Consider the following 23,073-nt stretch of genomic DNA (forward strand, 5'->3'; position numbering starts at 1 on the left):
CTCCCCTACTCCAGCTGAGCATTGACACTGCCAAAACATCTCTTGCCAATGGAACGTGAACCTCAGAAGTTTTCATTTCTGTTCTTAGTTTTGAATGCACAATGACTGAATGAGTTTCAAATTTTCCCAATTTGGAGCAGCCTCAGGAATTAACCTGGGCTTTAGAGCATCCCTAATTTAGGGTTTGATCCAATGCCGACTGAAGTCAATGGGAGATATTCCAATGATTTCATTGGGCTTTGAATCAGGCCCTGATGGCCAAACAACACTGCTTTTGGAGGCCCAGCATATGTTGGATGAAAATAGCAAGGCCAATTTCCTAGAAGATGGTGATCAGAAAGGATGAGCAGTTATAATGAAAAAAAAATGCATGTTTGTAAGACTTTTCAAGGAAATATTTGAAACTGACAAACCTTATTTTATAGATGTGCACTATTTAATAGTATATATTTTTCTTTTTAGCTCTCTAATATTCTTTCTATTAACAAAACCCTACTGTTTATCTAGTGATTTCAAGAAAAATTAAATTTGTGTCACTAAAAAGTAAATACAAATCAAATCGTATTCATTGCATGTCATTAAAGGAATTTTGAGCTTTCACATTAACATGGGTCCTTTTGGGTTTTAAAATGACTTGAAATTTAAAATGTGCCAGATGTTTACCATTTTATCTGCCACAGATTTACTACAATAAGCAATTAAGGAGTTTCTCTGTCATCCATTAAAAATGCTGAATCTTCCTGCATTGTGGGAAAGTGCATTTAGTCAGATTAGAAAAATAAATCAGTAGTGCAACATCAGTGACTGAAATCAGTGGACACTGACCTCCACCATATGATACAGGTGTAAACTTTTCTACACCCGGCCCATGTCATGGGACTGTAGCCTGTAAATAAAGAACCGTATCTTACCAGAACTCCTGCTTGTCCCACACTACTACCGTGAGAATAATGCATCATCAGACTGTGATCCAGACACAACCAATAGTATGGAGCCGCTGGTGGTGGTGCTCTGCAGACTAAACCTAAGCAGTCATGGGGTTTAGAGGTAAAGGTGCTTTCCCTTTTATGCAGTTGTCTTCAGAATGAAACAGTTAGACAGGATCCTTGAATTTAAAAAACGGTTTGAGTTCTGAAGTCTGTGTCAGCACACTAGGTGAATAAAACCAGTGTGGTGAAATCCAACGTCTTAAAAATCAAGAGTCAAAGCCCAAACAATCATGATATTTTAAAAATAATACATTTGGATTTTTTTTATTTGACTTTTGAAATTTTAGGGGTTGTGTTTTCAAACTTACTCCTTTACTTACTTTTTTATTAATTCTGATATATTCACATGACTTCAGGATCAAGAGCTGTAAGAAAAACACCAAATATAGTGTGATTTGTGATAAAATCAATACTGGAAGACTTTACTGTTGGGCAATATTCTTCATCTATAACTTCATATAACAATCTCTATGAGGTATATGATTGACATTCTTTCAAATGGAGTCCAGAAGTATGTCTACACTGTAAAAAAAAGAACTGTGACACAGTCTCAGAGCCTGAGTCAGCTGACTTGGGCCAAAGAGGCTCGGTCTCCAGAGCTAAAACTTACAGTGTAGAAATTCGAGTTTGGGCTGGAGCCGAGGCTCTGAGATCCAACCCCCCTCACTGGCTTCAGAGCCCAGGCTCCAGCCTGAACCTGAATGTCCACACTGAAATGTTTAGCCTCATGGCCTGAGCCCTGTGAGCCCAAGGCAGCTGACCTGGGCAAGTCGTGGCCATGGCGTGGGTCTTTTATTGCAGTGTAGAAGTATGCCCAGTGTTACAGACCTGGAAATTAAATTAATATAAATAAAATAAACTAAATTAATATAAATAAACTAAATTAATATAAATAAAATAAAATAAAAAACTCAAGGCACTATTTAAGAATTTCAGAGTAGTTATTTATTTGCTTGTAGAAATATCACTTTTCCTCTACACCTTCTACAAACCATTCAACAGTGTCTCATATCTTGGAAATTGTAAAATCAAGATGCAGAAGGCAGGGAAGATAGTCTATGATGTTGTTGGTAGCTGTCACATATCCATTTTATACTGCTGGTGATCCCTGTGCCTACATGTGCTCGGTAGGTAGCTTCACTGCATGGCGGAGGCACAAAATTGACAAGGAGTGACACAGCAGAGCAGTGGTGTGAATCTGATACAAGCAACCAAGAGATCATGAACAACATTGCTTTTTCCTGAGCCTACTTGCATGTTGTCCTTTTACATGAATATGTTTCTGAATAAATTATTTGTATATTTCCTGCAGAACGTCACAGGAAAATGTTAGCAAAGCAGGCTATTATTTGCACAGTCACTAATGAATATTAATAAAAGAGACGTAGTTCTTCAAACTCTAAAGATAATTTGATAGAGAATAAAATCCCATCTCTTAATTCCCCTGTCTTCTCTAGAATGGTACTCTCTAGCCTAAGAATAATGTACTTGGTGTCTTAAACCATGGCTATGTATTTATTATTCCCCTACCCTTCACTCATTTGTACAACCATTTTCCAAAGAGAAGCAATCAGCCTGGCAGTCAGTGATATTTGCTTTCAAATAAATACTCACTCTCTGTGTAAACCTTAGGGATTTCAGAAACTCAGTCTCAGATTTGCCGAGGTTGAACTGAAATGAAGAGGCGCAATGCAACGGAATGACTTTTCGATTACATTTCCTTCAGCTGATTTCTGCATGTGACATCTGGTTCCATATGCCCTATGATCCCATAACTCCCTCTGTAATCAGGAAAGAGAAGAGAGGATTGTTATGTACCAGGACTCCAAGAATAGACCTCCTTGCCACCTATTTATCTTGGTTATACTGATTATTTGGTTGTTTTAAAAAACTTGAAGGGAAGAAGCATGGGGGGTGGGGAATGGAACAACAGAATGGAGCCAGAGAGTCACATTGTGTGTGTGGCAAATAGGGGATAGATATATAACAGAAATATCCAAAACACAAGATCTAATAATAATGGGGAACTTTACCAAGACATCTGTTGGAAAAGTAATATGGCAAAACTCAAAATGTTCAGTAATTCTTATAATGCATTGGGGCAACACATTGTTCCAGAGGGTAGAGGAAGTAACTGGGGTGGAGGGCAGTAGGCATTTTACACTTGATTCCTACTAATAGGGAGGAATTGGTTATGAATCCTAAGGTTGAAGGTAATTTGAGTGACAGTGATCATGAAAAGATAGAGTTCATGATTCTAAGGAAAAAAAGGAATGAAAGCAGAAGAATCAGAAAAATCGATTTCAGCAAAAAGCAGACTTTAACAAACTCAGAGAACTGGTAGCTAAGGTTCCCCTTGGAAGAAAATCTAAGGGAAAAAGGAGTTTAGGAGAGCTGGCAGTATCTCAAAGAGACCATCTTAGAGGCACAACCTCAAACTATCCCAGTGAAAAAGAAAATGAGGAAGAATCATAAGAAATCAACATGAATCCATAGAACACTTTAATGAACTCTTTAATCAAAAGGAATCCTATAAAGAGTGGAAACAGATACATTCCTAGAGATTACAAAAGAATTGCAGAAGCATTTAAGGAGGGACAAAATCATCAAGGCTAAGGCACAAAATGAATTATATCTAACAAGGGACATAAAAGGCAATAAAAAGAGATTCTATATATACATTAGGAGCAAGACAAAGATGTAGGAAAGTGTAGGTGTTATTCTTAGTGGGGGAAAGAGTACTATTAATGGATGACATTAAGAAGGCTGAGGTGTGCAATGCCTATTTTGTTTCAGTCTTCACTAAAAGGTTAATGGTGACCAGATACTCAACAACATATCAACAACAAGGGGGAATCAACACAAGCCAAAAAAGGGAAAAAACAGGTTAAACAATATTTGGTAAGTCAGATGTTTTCAAGTTGGCGGGGGCTGATAAAAAAGAGAATTAGCTGAAGCAAACTCTGATCATTAGCAATTATCTTTGAGAACTCATGGAGGATGGGTGAGTTTCTAGAGGACTTTTGTGGATCAGATAACATGGATCAGATAACATGGATCCAAGTTTTCTTGGATCAGATAACATGGAACCCTGTCAGAACTACCATTCTTTTCGGCCCAGCAAAAAACAAATCAACCTGGTTTGCACATTGTAAGAGAGAAAACTAATCTACTACCCAAAACTTTAGTAATAAATTAAATGGGATGTAGATATGGGTCACACATTTTTAGTTTTGAATCTGGAAAACCGTGATACAGCCTGATTGAGCCGTCACTAGATCCAATGCTTGCACTCACTGCTGTGGCTGCACTGTAATAATGCTACAAATAACAGTGAAGATATGATCTATCTATAGATCTATCTGTAGCTGCAGCCTGCATAGACAGGAGTTAGGATAAAGGACAGCAGTTTTTATGAAAGCCAGTCACACCTAAGTTTTCAGTTTCCATTACGCTAACAGGTCTTCACTGAGGCTGCCTTTTTAGCATAGAATTTTTCTTTCACTGATATGAAATGTGCCTGGCACATAATTAATTCACTGCTTGACTTCTATTCCACCTCGGTGTGATATGAATACAACCACCTTCACCACCTTGATTTTGCTTTATGTCATGCATTTCTCTTCTGTCCATGGCTTCACAAAGTTGTAGATTGTTGTTTCAGCAAAACTTAGAAGAAAAAATCAGATGGATGGTTTTTCTGGAGACAAACAATGCACAACAACTTCAGTTCATAGATGATCTCAAATAAGGTTGTGCAGATGGGCAACTCTCAGGGAATTGCATTTCATGGCTGAAATGCTATGCACTGTTGCGTTCCTGAGATAGCTACTCACATTTGTGCTGTAGAAGCCCCTGGCATTATTCATATATATCTCATCAGCCCCTCACTCCTAGGCATTGCCACTGATTACCATTATCTTACCATGTCAAGAGCAAGAACTCCATGTTCCAGAAACCAACAGCAGTGAATTTGGCAACAGTAGCTTTTAAAGCATCAGATGTGGTGAATCTACAAAAATCTAAAATGCTGAAACAGCTGTCTCTATGTACTGTCGGATTAACTGGTTCCTGGGTATCATCGGTTAATGAAGTCAGAGGTGGGTTAAGATGTATTGGGGTCCTGGACATGAACATTTGGGCCCCCCCACATCCTGGGGGCCCATGAGTGCCAGAAGCAGGGGGGATCAGAAGGGCCGTGCCTGCCCACATTTTAACATGGGTGTAGTGGGCTCAAACAGCCCTGGGTTGCTTTTCAGCTGTCATCTGCTTTTCCTAAAGTTATGAAAGAAAAAAAGATCATTTTCTTCCCCCATTTGGGGGACAGCAAATTATTGATTAAAATAACCGTTTCTTTTACAAGTCTCCTTGCTGACTGTATGCAAAGCAGAGAAATTACCCCCATGCAATATACACAGCACATTTCATGGGGAAAATACATTTTTTATAGTTTCTTTAAATGATTTTAACTAAATCGTCCATACCCAAATGATTTAAATCAGATTGCCTTTCTGCATACAACAGTTATTTACAGTTGATTATTTCCAGACCTTACTTTTGGGAAAAGGGCCCATTTTCCTTCAGAATGGCTGCAAAGAAACCAAGAATTCTTTTCCCATAACACTTTTCCTCCATATTGTGTGTCTTTAACTGCTCACTTTTTTTTTCTTAAATCGTTTACTTATTTTTCAAAATGACATCTACATCAGTTCAGATATTACCATTCCAAGTATTATTCCAGGGATCTGAATTCCCAGTGTCCGCCCTTATTCCTGCCACTATGACCCTCTGGGTTCCCAGCAAGCTTTCCAGTCTTTCTACCTGTTGCCTGCAGGCTGTATGGCCACCACCCATCTGAGCCTGACCCTGCTTTTCCTTGAGGAACCACTCCTCCTCCATGGGCCCAGGCCTTGTCCCACTACCCATTTAGCAAGGAAGGTGGGCTCCTCAACTAGCCCCCACCTCTCGTGGTTCCTTTTCTTTGTTCCCTTTTTTTCTGGTTGCTCTGGGGTGATCATTCTGCCAAGTCGGTGGTGATTCTTTCTGACAGAAGGCAAAGGTATTTTGCTATTATTTACTGTGTTAGGCTCCATCAGTTTTTTCCAAATGCCCTTAAGTTGCCTGCACAATTTACAAATCCCACACTTACCCATCCTTGTCTGTACTCAGGGCATATGAGACCCAGCTTTGCCTCTTCCTGGTCTCCGGGCACTATGAGCCTGCGGTGCCTTTTCCCAGTGAAAGCAGATAAGATGCTGGCATTAAAATGTGGACAGAACATATGTGAGGCCGCTAGTCAGTGTGAAGGGCTAAATTTTATTATCTATCCAATTTCAGGAGTGGACAAATGGGACAGCCCAGCCAGTGTGTAGAGCTGTAGACACAGTATCTGGGCCCAGGATGTGGACCCACAGTTCACTTGGAGGTTCACAAGTAAGCCTCAGTGGCAAGGTTATCTTCAGTTGGCATGAAAGGAAGGACATGCTTTAGGACCAGTTGATGCCCCTCTTACATTCTTAGGCAGCCAGCAAGCAGCCACTGGACATGATTACCATTCATCACATGAAAATAGTTTGGGATTTTGTAAAGGAGTTAACTTGATCATCAGGGCAAATAGGGATTTGGGAGATTCAGGGTCTTTTCTCAGGAGTGTTTATAAATTTGCTGCAGCAAAGAGTATTGGAAGAAGTGCTGAGCCTCTCTGGGTTGACAAGGCCAAAAGGCGTTTGAACAGAGACGTGGCTAAATTACTATGCAATCAGGGAGGATAGGTAATTATCCATCAGAAAATATATTGGGCACCCGAGTTCTTTAGGAACAATGTGGAATACCTGTCTGAGCAGGGAGCAGATATATTTTTGACAAATGTCAGTGTTAACAATCTGGGAACCTGGCTTTTAGGGGCTGGGGAGGCAGCCAAGTTAATTGCTGGTGCCTCCTTGTTTCTAGGTCAGATACCCATTCTATAGGGGGTCTTACTCCCTGATAAACAGTAGTGGAGATGAACTTCTCTTAGGGAAGGGCATTCCTTAAGGAAACTAAGGAAAAGGGATTGGGGCTCCAAACGTCTGGTACAGCAGGGAGACTTTCACTAATCTGCCCTTAACCCTCATTGGATAGGAGGGCACTTGAGTCCCACCAATAGGCTGGTACTAAGTATGAAGGGATAGGGTGACAGCTGCCCCTTCCTAAATGGGTGGAAACAATTAAGAAAATAATGGACCTACTCTGTACACTTATTGCCAGGTATTTCCCAAATGAGTAATAAAGTTGGAGCCTAATTAAACCACATCTCTTGTATCTTGTGTCTGCATAGCCAGGACATTAGGATTTGGTTGCTCACTCCTGAGCCAGCAGAGCCTATTAAGAGCTCTCTGTTTGAATTATAACAGTAGTGACACTGTAAATAAGGCTAAGCAGAGAGTATCAGTAGCAGAAGTAGATAGATGTAGAGATTTGCTGGAAATTTCTTTAGGCTAATTTCAATTAATTAGGTAGGACCTGCAAACCATTATTATATATTTTAGGTCAGATTTAAATGATATAGGCAAATGATTAGCTGCTAATGAAAGGGAGATTAATAATCAAGCCAATGCAATGTTGGTGACGGGGGAAGGGGGGTTATACTAAAAGGAAGCAACTGGAGACAAGAGAAAAGGAATTAATTTATTAAGTAGATGATACAGAAAACAGGAAAAGGAAAATTAATATTAAGATGATGGTTGTTTGATTTTAGCAGTAGCTAGAAAAATCCACCAACAACAGCATACGGAAGTTTCAAAAGACAAATTTCCTAGTCCCAGTATCCTAAGCATAAAATCAGCACACAGCCTTTCAGATAAAAATTGCAGATAAAACTTTTAGATTTTCAGATAAACTCCCCTCTCTCAAATCATTTAAGCATTTTATTTTGCTATGACTACAGAATAAGGTAACGTGACTGCAGAGGGTTGAAAATGATGTACAAAATGAAAAATCCCACCTAGTGCCATGAAAACATAATGTAGTGCTACGCAAGGACTGATATGCTGTTATCAGCCTATAAAGGTCTATACATCACGACTGGTGTGGAGAAAGTAAATAAGGAAGTGTTATTTTCTCCTTCACATAACACAAAAACTAGATGTGACCAAATGAAATTAATAGGCAGCAGGTTTAAAATGAACAAAAGGAAATATTTCTTCACACAACGCACGGTCATCCTGTGGAACTCCTTGCCAGAGGATGTTCTGGATGAAGGCCAAGACTATAAGGGGGTTCAAAAAAGAGCTAGATAAGTTCATGGAATATAGGTCCATAAATGGCTATTAGCCAGAATAGGCAGGGAATGATGATTACCTGTTCTATTCATTCCCTCTGAAGTATCTGGCATTAGCCACTCTCAGAAGACAGGATACTGAGCTAGATGGCCATCGGTCTGACCCAGTATGACCATTCTTATGTTCCATAAACACAGATTCAGCTCAGTCAGAGATGCAACTAGCCAACCACATTGTTCCCCAAAAGTATTCTTTGAAGTGGAATTCCATTCTGACAAGTAACTCTGTACAATGGCATTGTGAGGCTATGCGTTTAGTGGGGCTCAGTGACTCCCAGGCAAATTTGTACAGGGTATAAGCGAAAAATTATTTTTTCCTAACTACCAGACTGGAAAACTCACCGTGGGAAATGAAAATTTTCCTATGTTCCCTCTTCCTCATGGAACATCCCAGAAATAAGATTTCTGTGGCCAAACCAGCTGGAGAAAGAGAAAAAAAGAATAGTGAATATCTGGGCCCTGCTGCTGACAAAAATGATCAATCTCCTTTGATGAGGGGAGTCTGCCACCCACCTGGAAGCACATAATAAGCCAACCAGTATGAAAGACACCATTGCTTGCTGCTAGCAACCTTGCAACATCCACACCCCCTATTTAAACTTCCTTTTCTGAGTGAGCTAAATGAGAAGCTAGCAGAATCAGTCTTCAAGTCCACCAGGCAGCTGCCAGCATTCAGAATCCTTCCCAGCCAGCCCAGCTATTATTGATCACAAAGTATTCCTGTCCTGCCTCCAAGAGAATGCAGGTGTGAACGGAAGTGTTCTAAAATGGCTTGGGTCTTTCCTTTCAAAACCAAAGGGCAACTTTGGGCTATTGGTTCTCCATCCGCACAATGCAGTTCTACGGGACTATTCAAAACATATATGAAGCCACTGAGAGAGCTGGCAAAGAAAGAAAGGTTGAAGTGCCAGCAGCTCACAGAAAACACACAGCTCCTACATGTCTACATCAATGTAAACAGTATTACATCCCAGCATCATGATGAAGAGCAGCTGGCAGAAGCAGACCCCCAGCAAGACTCAGGTGAAGCTGGTAGGAAAAATGGGGCACTTAGAAAAACTTGGCTCCTCTTATGACATGATATTATGGGCATCCGCCTTCAGGATATTACATTAGTTCACCTTTGGATTCTTCATACTGCTATTGGATGCCCAAATATTCCTTCCTATTAGCCATGTATGAAGCTACATAGATAGAATCTACCCACAGATACTGGGCCATGTTCATCCCAGATGTAAATGGGTGCAACTCAATTGAACTTAATGGAAATATGCTATGGTGATGAGTGGTGCACAAGAACCTACACAGAACAGTACATAGAATAGATGCTAACACCAGACAAGAATTTGGCCCATTATAGTTACACCTGATACCAGGAGTGCAGGTTGAGTTTTGGCTTTGAAACCCAAAAGTTAGCTTACAGTTTTCTTGATGGTTTGTGAATGCAACTGCGCCTGCCACAGGTGAATATACTTTGCAGTGATAACAGGACTAAAAGGTAGCAAAGACATGTAAAGTGAACAGAAAGAATTTGAATACATACAGAAACCATACCTGTGAAGAAAGGAGATGCCATTTTTACTTCGTCACTATCCTGACACAAATGGCATTATAGCATCTTAGACATCTGATTGCCTTTTTCTCATTTTTGCTAGGTCCCTCTCTTCTTCCGCTCCATCATCTTACAGCCAGACGGTTGGAACTCATCTCCTCCCAAAGTGCCTGGGACATGAGGCTACCACACTGCCTGCATGGCAGGGAAGCAGTCTCTGTGCCAGCTCTGAATATGCAGGTGAGGAGGGAGATTAGAGGTGGACTGTGAAAGGGATCACGGGGTCCATTCTTATGCAGAGCTGGGGAGACCACAGTTAGCAGCTGCTACAACAACCCATAGACTGAAGTAGTGGCCAGTGAGGAGACACAACTATAGTTCCCACAACCTGTGCATGGATTGGGTGTGTATAAGTGGTTACGGCACTTGTCCCATGGGGACAGTCAACCAGCCCTGCACAAAAAACAGGGCAGATGTGCTTTTGTGCAGTAACTAAACCCCCTCCTTCATCCTCAAACCCTTACAGGTTTTAAAGGGCTGGTTATGAGTATGTTTTTCATCCAATACCATGTTAAGTGATACTTATATATCAGTAATACTTCGATTATGCTGAACAGTCACATAACAATGGAAGTGGTTTTTAAACTGAGACAGCCTCGACAGAACTTCTCACCACTGTGATATAATTTGCATAGTTAGAGTAAGCTAGCCGCTATAGTAAACCACTCATTGTTAGCAGGGGACTAGTGTATGATAATAATCAGCTGGCAAATCCTATAGGACTCTAAATGTTGCAGATTCAGAGATCTCCAAATTTGCTGGAACAGTTTTTCATCTCCAGTAATGCCTGTCCCAAGCATCCAAAACTTATGAGTCAGGCCTCCAGAATTCATCAGACTGGCTTAAAAATCATCAGATTTTCAGAATATTTTAGGTTTTTTATTCTTTAGAGTTTGCATTTTTAAGCTTTTCTCTGTAAATGAGACCATGAGGTCTAGAAACTTACCTTTTTTTTCCAGATGAAATCACATGGCTCAAGGAGCTGGGCCCTAAAAAAACATCAAATATTTCAGGACTCACAATAAAATCCCAAGAGTTGACAACACTATATAACTAACCATGAAAAAATGACCACAGTTTAAACTGTTAGTGTTAAGTAGGTATTAGTAGCAAACTAATGTGATTGTGAACTAATATTTAAGCTAAGCATTTGTACTGTTGACTTTTAAAACCGCTTTGGAAGATTTCAGTGCTAAATTATAGGCATAGTCATTCAAATGTTGATAAAGGGTTAATTTGTCATCCCATACTATGACTTCAAAAAGGCGCACACGTACTCAGGATGATGTGGATTTGCTCTAGAAGTATCAAAATATCAGCTGGGTTCTGTTGTGACTCACGGCTCTCCAACTTGCAAAGATGTTATAGGATTGAGCAGGAGGGAGCCTGGGGAAAGGGGTAGGCTACTATGTGGATATGTTGTCAATTCCCTTGTGCTGAGCAAGTGCATAAAAGTGGTGAGCCTAGTGCAACCAGGAGGCTGTGGTACTGGATGGGGAATGCTTCTACTGTCACGGCATAGCAGAAGGTGAGATATTCTTAGTCCTGACCCCTGCAGCTATCCTCATGCTCGGCTGTCACTTGGGCTTTGTACTGAGCTAATGATTTGGTCCTAGCAGAAAATATTGTCCAGAGTTAACAGGGAAAATCATAAACATACTAAGAAATCTAAGCAAGAATCCAAGTGTGTGGGATTCAAATCATAGTTTATGGTATAAATGCTGGTAGGTTAGTACTATTACTATTTTCATATTTTTCTAGGTAATGTAGAGCTGTAAAGGAAAAATTGTAAATACACCTAAAATATTGTATTTATTTATAACTGACAACTATGGATCAGCAAACAGATTTTGCTAAAGTTAGAACTGACCTAGACCTTTCCCCAAAGCATGAGCAGATCATGTTTTTAGGGTGAAAAATAGCTCAATTAACTCTTAATTTTCTTCTTTGCACGTCTGAATTTTTCCCCTGATTTTGCTACAAGGGTATCATTATCTACACTGCTCTAGTAGAACAAACTGACAGCAAGAATGACATTCAGGGTGCATGATGATTTTCAGGATAAGAATGTGCTGTGTATAAATGTTCTTAGACATTAATGAGGAACTGAACACATTTCACTTTTTCCTCTAGTATCTACTTGCTTTGAAGAGGTAAACTCACTTGCTAGTTACCATGTTTGTTTATTTGGATTATATTGCCCATAATCAATACCTCAAAACTGTTGCCTTCTATGAGTTCTCAAAATTTAATAGCTACAGAGGCATGCACAGTAATTTAGATATGATGGCCTTTGGAGGGGCACATTCTGTGCCTCCCCTCTCCCTCCACCCCAGAAGGAGCTTGCTCTTTTCTTAATCCCTGTCCTGGCCATGGGAGGAGCTCGTGCTTCCTTTCCCACCCACCCCAGCCCTGGGAGGAGCTAGCTCTCTCCATGGCCCCCATGGCCTGGGGCCATAGGAGTTCTGTGTCCCTGACGATTATTGGGGGGGGGGCATGCTCCTGCTTGCCCTCCCTTGTGCACACCCCTGAGTAGCTACACTATCACATGAAAGAGAGCTAGAATGAGAGAGTGACTTAATAAGTAAATGAATATGTAAAAGAGCTGGCCAAGGAGCTTGCTGGACAATTAATTGTGATGGTCAATAAATCTTGGAAACTGGAGACATTCTAGAGGACTGGAAGAAAGTTAATGTAGTACTAATACTGAAAAAGGGCAAATGCAACATCTGGGTAATAATTGGCTCTGTCAGCCTCACACTGTTCCCAGGCAGAATGATGAGCTAATACCCAATTAATAAAGAATTCTAGGACAGTAATATAATTAATGCCAATCAACATAGATTTATGGAAAAATAGCTCTTGTAAAACTAACAATATCTTTTTTGATAAGATTATGAGTTTGGCTGATAAAGTTAATAATGTTGATGTAATATACTTAGACTGCTGTAACATTTTAATTAAAAAACTAGAATGCTACATTAATATGGCACGTATTAAATAGAGTGAAAGCCGGCTAACTCATAGGTCTCAAAATGTAATTTTAAACAGGGAATAATCATCAAGCAGGTGTGTTTCTAGTGGAGTCCTGCAGAGATTGGTTCTAGGCCCAGTCAGCACTGATAAAGTTCGAAGATTACCTGAAGACTGGGGGAGTGGTAAATTATGAGGACAGGTCACTGGCAGAGTGACTAGGATTGCTTGGCAAATTGGGCTCAAGTAAATGATATGCTTTTTAATACAGCTAAACATAAAGTTATATGTGTAGGAACAAAGAACGTAGGCCATGCTGACAGGATGGAGGACTCTTTCCTGGAAGCCATGACTCTGAAAAGGACTTGGGAGTAATCATCTGAACATGAGCGCACAGTGCTATGGTGTGGCCAAAATAGATAATGTGATCCCTGGATATATGAAAAGCAGAATCTGGAGTAGGAGTAAAGAGGTTATATTACCTCTGTACTTGGCACTGGTCCAACCATTACTGGGAATACTGTGTCTAATTCTGGTGTCCACAATTCAAGAATGTTGTTACATTGGAGACAGTTGAGAGAGTAGTGACCAGAATGAAGAAACGATTGGAAAACATGCCTTACAGTGATAGATTAAGCTCCTTGAGACTGTTTATTTTAACAAAGGCAAGGTTGCGGGGGCACATTGATCACAGTTTAAGTAACTACATAGGGAACAGAAATTTAATAGAGAGCTCTTCAGTCTTGCAGGCAAAAGTATAACATGAATCAATGTCTGGAAGTTGAAGTAAGACAAATTCCAAGTGGAAACAAGGAACATTTTTTTAACAGTGAGAGTAATTACACACTGGAACAACTTACCAGGTGTTGTGGTGGATTCTCCATCACTGGCCATCAACATCGGCTGTCTTTTCGAAAAGGTATGCTCTAGTTCAAAGAGGAATTCATTAAGACAGCGGTTCTCAAGCTGGGGGAGAGCCCCCCACAAAAGGGTCTGAGATGGATTGGGGGGGGGCGCCATGGGTGGAGTTTTACAGGAAATGGGGGGGGCCAATGCCCCCAAAACTTATGATGATGGAACCGTCTCCCCCTGCTGGGTGAGGGGCATCAGGCTGAGAGCAGAGCTGGGTGACGGTGGGGTCCCCGGTGCCTCCCACGGGCAGCCCTGGGCAGGTGTTGGGGGTGGGGGACCCTTAAGGGGAGTGGAGGTGGGGGAGGCTGCTGCAGGGGACAGAGCCAGTCCAGTGACACACTCCACACTTTGCGCAGCTGCTTCCATCTCCAATCGGAGCGCTGCTCCCAGCATCCACTGTCACCGCCTGCCTCCTGCAGCAGCAGTTGCTGCTCTGCAGGCTCCCAGAGGCAGTGGCTGTGTCCATGCTGCTGCCAGAGGATAATCCCGATGACGAGGTGCGATTTCCCGACTGCCGCCACCATTTTCTCTTGCGGGTCACATTGGGCTCCGGAGCTGCGGGGGAGCTGCTGCTACCCCTTGTCCCCCCAAATGAAGCAGTCACATTCCGCCTATGATATGTAGTCCCTCTGTTTTTTCTGAACATGGGGGAGGTTTGGGGGAAGGGGGGGAGGGGCGCAATTGTTACACAAAAGTCCGTGGGGAGGCTGCATTTAAAAAGTCTGAGAACTGCTGCATTAAGGGAAAGTCTGTGGCCTGTGTTATGCAGGAGGTCAGTCGAGATGATCACAGTGATTTTTTCTGGCTTTATAACTAATATACAGTAATTTGACACATTCTGGAACTTGTTTTACAGATAGATGTTGAGATAGGGTGGTGGACATTATGCCCTGACTATTACCTCTTCTGTTTTTGGTTGGGGCATACTTCACCTATCAAAGCAAATAATCTGTTTGCGTTGTAGGCTCTGGATGCCAAGGACTCTGAGGAAAAATGCTTCCTTGCTAACAAATCAGTGGTTAATGGTTCAGTGGATGTTATCATGATGTGTTGAGCTCCAGAATTGATGCAGTGGCTCCCTGCTGTCATTGTCACAGGCCAATGTGTGATTCAGATAACCTGCAAATAAAGAAGTAGGAGAGAAGTTGGCTACAGCACCAGTGGGGGAAGATTCACTCTGAGTGGGATCAAATGTGGCAAAAACATCTTTTTTTGAAATTCTTTGCCAGAGCTGTTCAGGAAGCACCATCACAACCTCCGTGAAATCCTGATTGGCAGTTAAGTCCCATTATTTTGTGGCTAACATTACTCAGATTCAATTCAGTACCTCTCTGGTGGCTGAATCTATTTTGTAGATGGGAAAAATAAATGCTTGCATTTCAACCCAAGATGCTGGCTAAGGCTCTTGAGGTGTGGGCACAACTTGAGCAATAGTTTCATGTCACTCTAAGATGGTGAAAGCCAAATGGAGAATGTTGAGGGACATTGTCTGAGCTGAAAAATACATGTATGACGGATGGTACATACTAGAAAAATGAATATGATGGACGTGGTTCATGGACATTTTTCACACGCTCACCCAGCTACATCAGTGGAGGTCAGAAAACTAGAAACCAGTAAGCGTAGTAACAGTACTTCATTAGATATAGAAAATATTGCTGTAAATTTATATATGGAAAATGATGGAACGTTTAACACAGCATTTTTCCATTCCTCCCCCACCCAAAAGGGGAAGAGATATGCCTGGGAGTTGGAATTAAGACATTAAATACAAGACGGCCATGGACATTTTACAGTGCTCCTCACATCTGGCAGTGAGTTCCTCACCAGCCCCATGGACACTCACGCCTGTGGCTGTATTAACATTTCAGTGTATTTGCTCCCCCAGGAGAAATAAACAACCCTTTAAGATGGGTCCACAAACAGCCACAATCAAGGAGTAGAAGTGGGGTTCTGGGGTCCCAGAGCCAATGCAGGGGCATAAACTCTCTTCAGGGATCATAGACTTTGAGGATGGATCTGTGGCTCTTTCAGTGCACGCCCCTCTTCCCTTTCTGCATAAAGAACGATTTGGAAGAAGCTTCTAGATGGTGGCCTTTGGCATTTCCTCTTTTTTTATCCACCTCCTCCAGACCATCTAGACCTTGCGTGAAAAAGAGAGAACTGAATATAAAGATTGTTAAAGACCATCAATCTGTTATCTTTCTCTCTCTTCCTCCCTCAGTAAGGAAGGAATCCATATAATTTTATTCCTTGGTTGTCCACATAGTAGCCAAATATTTCTCTTTTTTATGTAAAAAAAAAGTAAATAAAAAGGACAACTATCCAATTATCCTACTGCTACCTTGTTTCCATCTGTAGTGCTACCCACCCACACCCTGAGACTTTCAATTCTGCAATGATTTTGTCAGGCACTGCTCCTGATCGTAAATGTCATCTAGTCACAGACCAGAAACTACACCATCTGACCCACAACACAGATTCAGAATATTAAATATGCAAAGGAGCACTTGGTATTGTTTGTGAAAACCCATAGGCTCAAATCGGTTTGCAACTTACCAAAGACATATGATCTGCTCTTGGGCAATTTGTAAACCAAAAACAAAATTCAGTGAATAAATTGTGCACAACAAAGAGTTCAATCAGCTTTAGTTATAACATCTGCTGGAATTTATGAGACAATGCTTATAGCATAGATGCATAATTTATGACAGAAATGGTTTTCTCTTTCTATATCGAAACTCTGTTTTTTGTGTGACTATCTAGAAATCAAAAAAGTGTAAGCAGAGGTATGGAGGAAGCAATTACAGAGTTTGAGAGAAGAGAAAGTTGTTGAAATGACCACATATTTCCACTACAGTTGAGATATGGTTTGTTTAAAAATCAAAACATCTGAATCTTGTTTGCTAGTTGAACATTGTCAGCACATTATATAGAAACTGCATCTAAAATTTTAAAAAGAAAATGTGGGAAAAAATACTTCAGAAAGAGCAGGGACATTTTAGGCTGAATACAAGCTAGGTTGGGCAACCCTTACATTGTTGAGCAGGAACTCACATGGGTAGGCATATTGAATTCAGTGAGAAAACTAATGTGAATACACACCAACAACATAGGCATTAGCCTATTCCTATTAGATGTGCATCAGTGAATGAAGAACTCTACTGATTAAAATAAAACCAGTTTTGCTTCCAATCCACCCTTAATCAGGTTGAATGAGTGTAAGGTATAGCTCAACAGTGGCAAAATCAGGTCCTAAATCCTAAGATTAGGATGCTTCTTCCATGCATGAGCAGATACATGGAAATTCAGTGCTTCTTTGCGTGCTTCTCCAAAAACTTGTAAAATCCTTCAGAATCACATTATCTGAAAAAGTAAGACTGGAGGCAGTGGACCCATGTTATGCCCTGTTTACATCTCTATACATGTTCAGTGATTCTGAACAAGGTATAAATCCAGACAGAATTTGGCTCAGAACTAAAAATCTTCAGGTGAAATCCGGGCCGCACTGAAATCAATGGGAGTTTTGCAATGATTTAAGTCAGGATTTGACATTAGGAATATGAGATATAAATTCATTTAAATATTAATGAAGAATGTATCTGTGCAGGGAAATACAGAATCATGATGCACGTTAAGGCATAATTTGCAAATACCATTCATTCTTCTCAAAGTATTATTACAAGCAATTGCAGATTATCGGGTAGGAATATTCAGTATTATTTATTATCCTGATCCCATTCAAATTTTAGTGGAAATTTGACTGACTTGACTGATGCAGAATCAAGCCTTTGGTTTCCAACCACTTCACAAAGTTTTAATTAAAAATATGCTTTTACTTGAAATAGGTATCAAACCGCATAGAAGTTTGGAAGTATATCACATGGGATTAGCAAAATACAGTGAGATAATGATATAAAGTTGAAAAATATGACAGAATACAATTTGTCAAAACAAAAAACTCCTTTGGATTGGATGCCGGCATAGTCAAAATTGTATTAAAAATAAACTTCAGTTTCAAATATTTGTATTTGAAAAAGTGGGACATTTTAATCTCAATCGCTTATTAGTTTAAGAGCTTTAGCAAAAAAATGAGAATATTTTGGAATACAATTTTCCTTTAGCAGGAGATATTGCTTGTGCATACTGGAAATGTTCTCATAATATTCTAAGCCCTCTTTCTTTCTAAAGTTATTGTGTGCCCATAATTACTCATTGTTTGCAATGTTGTCGTAGCAGTGTTGGTCCCAGGATATTAAAGCAACAAGGTGAGGTAATATCTTTTATTAGACCAACATCTGTTGGTGAAAGCGACAAGCTTCTGAGCTTGGATAGCCCAGACTTGATGAAGAGCTCTGTGTAAGCTTGAAAGTTTGTCTTTTCACCAGCAGAAGTTGGTCCAACAAAAGATATTACTTCACCGACCTTTTCTCCATAATTACTCATGTTTTTCTAGTATCACCTGCATATTAATTCAGAAGTTAGGGTTATGAAAAGGAAAAAAGCAGACAGTCCCCACTTCATGGTAAAACAAGACATGCTTGGTTATAAACATATCAGATCCAATCAAATATTCATTTTTATATATTTTGTTCAATTTATTAATAATCTTTTTATATATATTTATGGCTTTGAGCAAAGACAAAAGAAAAAAATCTAACTCATCCCTGATCATACAGTCATTGTAAGAATCAGTTATACTATTGTCTTCCCAGCAGCAGTACGATCCAACCTTTTCATTAATACATTTCATCCTGTACAGATATGAGATTCCATACATATGGGCTTACTTATGTACAGAGAAAATAGGTCAATTCTGGAACTAGCAATGAACATTTATATTACAGGAATGTGAGTCATTTGTTTCTTAACCTAAGTATATATACATTCATACATATATATATATAATGTATATAATTGTATACCCTGTACCATTTTTATTGAATTAACATACAAACCCCAGATTTTGTCCACTCTATTACAAAGTCATTAAAAAGTTTTTTATGGTTTCACTGAAAGACCATGTGAGTTAATGTTTCTTCATAGTGCTTAAAATAAAATAATATAATATATATAAAATATTTCACTACTAACCCCATTACACCTATCAAATGTAAACCTTAAATAGTGTCAAAGATCAGAATATGATCTTAATACATTGGTTCTAATTCATTATTAGTATTAAAATAAAATAAGGGACATTGTACTGATAAATAAATGGTCTTGCAGCGTATCCATAATGCTTCAAACATTTTAACATTGCTTCCTTGTACACTATTCCTGACCATTCCAATTAATGATGTCAGCAGCACATTAATGGGATAATTACATTGATTGATACTGGTGAGTGGGAGTTGGTAAAAATTGTAACAAGCTTGCTTTTTTTTTTTTTTAATTTGATGTACCATTTAAGTAAAAAGGCATAACAGGCAGCATGGGTTCAAGCTCTGTTAGCTTTAGAACATTTACTCGACTCTCACGTATATCTGAATGTACTGCAATGCATAGTTTGTGATGTTATTTAATTCTCATCGCTAAGGTCAGCATTAATGGAAAAAACTCCTCCTCTGAATTCATTCCTTTCACATGGTTAGTTTGCTTTTTCCTAAGGAATACAATATATTCTTTGTCTTATAGTTCATAGGGCTGTTTTAGCAATAATAGTTGAATTATGACATATGCAGTTTCAGTTTTTATTTTGCTGTGGCACATCAGGCACAAATGATTATTAAAGAACTTCTTTTGTGGAGGGGTTGTCTAATCACAAGATAATGTGAAGATCTGAGCAAACGAAAGAAAACGTTCACAAAACAGTATGCTTTAACCCTGCTTTCTGTCACCATTTCCCTTTTATTTTTAAAGACTTTAAAAAAATAAACCTCATATCTATGGGCTATGTTTGACACTACATGCCTTAGGATATACTATCCATTTAATTACAGTATACACAGAGCAAATCGTGCAATCCCAGACAGACTTGATGCTATATTATATTTATTTCTTTTAAATCAACACCACAGTCAACTACAAAACTACAGTGAAGACACAGAAAGCACCTGAAAGTCTAAATCAAGCTGTGATTTACGAATAATCCTTTAAATGAAAAACCTCACTTCTAGACTTAAAACAGAGATTCAAAGTCAGCATTATAGGAATTTTTAAAGTAGACACAATTAATGAATGTTTATCATTTTCTAAAGCCAAGGAGATACTGTAAGCCTTTTCCTACAATGGCTGACTGAACCTATATTTTTGTTGTTGTTTTTTTTAAAGCATGCATGGAATATTTTCAGATGCTGTTTAGGGCAAGGAAGAAGAAAAGTGATGGTACTGGTGAAGCACAAGCAGTTTGCAGGATCAAGCGTACAATTTTGCATAAAAACAGTGCATGTAAAAGTAACATTGTAGGTTTCAAGCCATTGCATTACAATTTAACAGTTGTGTTGCACTTAGATTTAATAAATTTTAAAACAGTAAGTTATGAAGTGAAGAGCTGAAACTAAATTCCTAAACAAAGACCTTGCAATGGTACACCACACAGAAGCTATTTTTGTTTGGATCTAAAAAGTTATTTACAATGACAATATTTATCATTTTCATAAAAGTCTTTTGTAATATGAAGAGAGAAGTCCACCCAATTTTCTGAAATAACAGAATGATTTACATGTATTGAGATTAGAATTATCCAGAGCAGTGGTAATGCTAGTTCTTCTACTGCAGATTGCTGGAGTATATTTCTTCTTCCATCTAATTCTGAATGGAAAGCACTAAAATGAAATTTGGACCCATAAAATGGGAGATTATGACTGATTTTCCATGATAAATGCTTTACAATTTTTATACAGAAATGCAATTAATGAAAGTTAAAAGTTATTATTCAATATATGCTATTTCCTAACTAGCATGAGTTGGGTTTTTTTTTTTAAGTTTTTTTCCTGGAATAAATAATACTATCATTTAACCTATAAAGTGTATTATTATTGGGTTGTTTTATTCTCCCCCCCTCCCCCATTGAAATAGGGCATCTCTTCATAAGTAGAGAAATAAATTAGATTAATTTTAAAGTCAACACACATTAAAAATAAATAATACAACAAAATTTAGACTCCTTTAATGATTGCAAGAAAAAAAAGACATAAATTCTAAACAGATCTTTTAAATTCCTTTTTGGATATATACTTTTTATTCGTTATGAAGGGCAGAGCTGTCTAAAATATTTTGTTTCACAGTAGACTGCCAGGGTCTATCAGGAAACAGGCTAAAATAGTTTCTGGGATGATTTCTCAGTTTATTACAATGTCTCTACTTTTCACAGTTAACAAGGATCATAAGTTTGAAGCAAATCGTGGTTTGTCTCCTTCTTGGTCTGTGTTTAAGACTGTGGAAGAATCCCTTTGTAGAACAGCTGTTGGAGGTGGGGCCCCTCGGTTAGGAGGAATTGCCCCTGAAGACATCTGTCGGAAGAGAGCAACTCTTTGAGGGACAGTGCCTCTGTTCCCAACCTGCATACCTGTACCTTGGACACTAGAGACGGGTTGTGGAATCGAGGCTAAAGACTCTCCTACTGTTGGATGAGGTCTAGAAATCATAGTGGAAATCTCATGGGGTAAAGAAGGCTGTGAGGCAGAGAGAGGCCTCACCTCTCTTGTCAGGTTAGTGTTGTGAAGGGCTTGTGTACTCTTGTGAACTTCATTTTTCTGCGATGAACTAGATGTCTGCTGCTGCTGCTGCTGCTGTTGCTGCATCAGTGACAACTGTGAAGCAGTTGGGGATGCATACTGAAAAGTTCGACCTGCCAGAGGGCTCTGTACTGGTGGACTACAGACTGCAGTAGTATAAGAGCAAGGAGAGAGAATGACAGCTTGCTGGGGTGTCTGTGTGCTCGGTGTTGGAGAATGCAAGTTTCCATGAGACAGGCTGGTTGCAGTGTACACAGGAGGAGATTGTGTCCTGATTCGTGATGATGATGCAGTGGTTGAAGAGCTAGAATTCAGTGCTGGCATTTGCTGTAGACTAACTGGGGCAATAGCCTGCACCATCTCTCTGTCATGTTTTACTATCTGCTTCAAGATCTCATTCTCCTGATTGTTGAAAACTCCAGTATTGAGATCTTTTTGGAACTTCTGCAGGAGAAGTGAATTCTTCTTTCCTGTAGAAGAAAGGGGTATAAGAGCAGACAGGTTAGCAGGTCTGAACCCCAGTGACAGATTCTCACACTCACAGTTTTAACTCCTGATATTAAAGGGCATGTAAAGTGTTTTAAAACAGGGATAAAACACAAAATCCATTATCAGTCATGCAGTACAGCTCAAGTTCTGGGAGTCAGCCCACAGCCTAAGTAGTAGTGCTGTAGTGACCTTCATAGAGGGTGAGGGATGAAAGAAATCTTTCCTCACTGTGGAGTAGTGCTGAACCATTCTTGGTGTACTTCTTCAGTAGCTATCATACAGCACACACAACCCAGATCCGCTGACTCTGCTCACACCCAAAACCTCTGTAGCTGAACTGCCTCCCTTAACAACACCCTGCATTGAGAGATCTGAACTTTCTGTACCAGCATGGTTCCCACCTCTTTACTTAAAATGCACCATTATTATTAAAATTATATTCTGAACATATAACCATGACAATTTACCAAACAATAGAAAGGGGTGGAAAAAACAACTGGACTAAGTGTAAAAAGAACATCTCTCTTGTTATCAAACTGCCATAATTTCCTGACTACTCATAGGCTCATAGACTCTAAGTTCAGAAGAGACCAATATGATCATCTAGTCAGACCTCCTGCACAATGCAGGCCACAGAACCTCACCCACCCATTCCTGTGATAAACCTCTAACCTATGGCTGAGTTATTAAAGTTCTCAAATCATGGTTTAAAGACTTTAATGTATAGAGAATCCACCAGCAAGTGAGCCGTGCCCCATGCTACAGAGGAAGGTGAAAAACACTCAGAGCCTTTGCCAATCTACCCTGGGGTAAAATTCCTTCCTGACCCCAACTATGGTGATCAGTTAAACCCTGAGCGTGTGAGCAAGACTCACCAACCAGACACCCAAGAAAGAATTCTCTGTAATAACTCAGCACCCACCCTATCTAACATCCCTTCACAGGCCATTGTCATATCTACCACCAGTAGTCAAAGATCAGTCAATTGCCAAACTAGGCAATCCCATCATACCATCCCCTCCATAAATTTATCAAGCTCAATTTTGAAGCCAACTAGGTTTTTTGCCCCCACTGCTCCCCTTGGAAAGCTATTCCAGAACT

The 23,073-nt window shown here is 39.7% G+C and overlaps 1 protein-coding gene across 1 annotated transcript in view; it reads right to left on the reverse strand.

The window, feature by feature from the left end:
• Positions 1-18,377: 18,377 nt before the first annotated feature.
• HCN1 (hyperpolarization activated cyclic nucleotide gated potassium channel 1) overlaps positions 18,378-23,073 on the reverse strand; it is a 276,543-nt gene continuing 271,847 nt past the window's right edge. Inside the window, exon 8 of the mRNA XM_067545675.1 lies at positions 18,378-21,953. Coding sequence (XP_067401776.1) covers positions 21,130-21,953 — 824 coding nt within the window. The 3' untranslated portion in view covers positions 18,378-21,129. The remainder of the gene's footprint in view (positions 21,954-23,073) is intronic.

This window comes from Emydura macquarii, unplaced genomic scaffold, assembly GCF_026122565.2.
Source record: "Emydura macquarii macquarii isolate MOO-44397 ecotype Brisbane River unplaced genomic scaffold, CSIRO-AGI_Emac_v2 contig_1045, whole genome shotgun sequence".
Lineage (NCBI taxonomy): Eukaryota > Metazoa > Chordata > Testudines > Chelidae > Emydura > Emydura macquarii.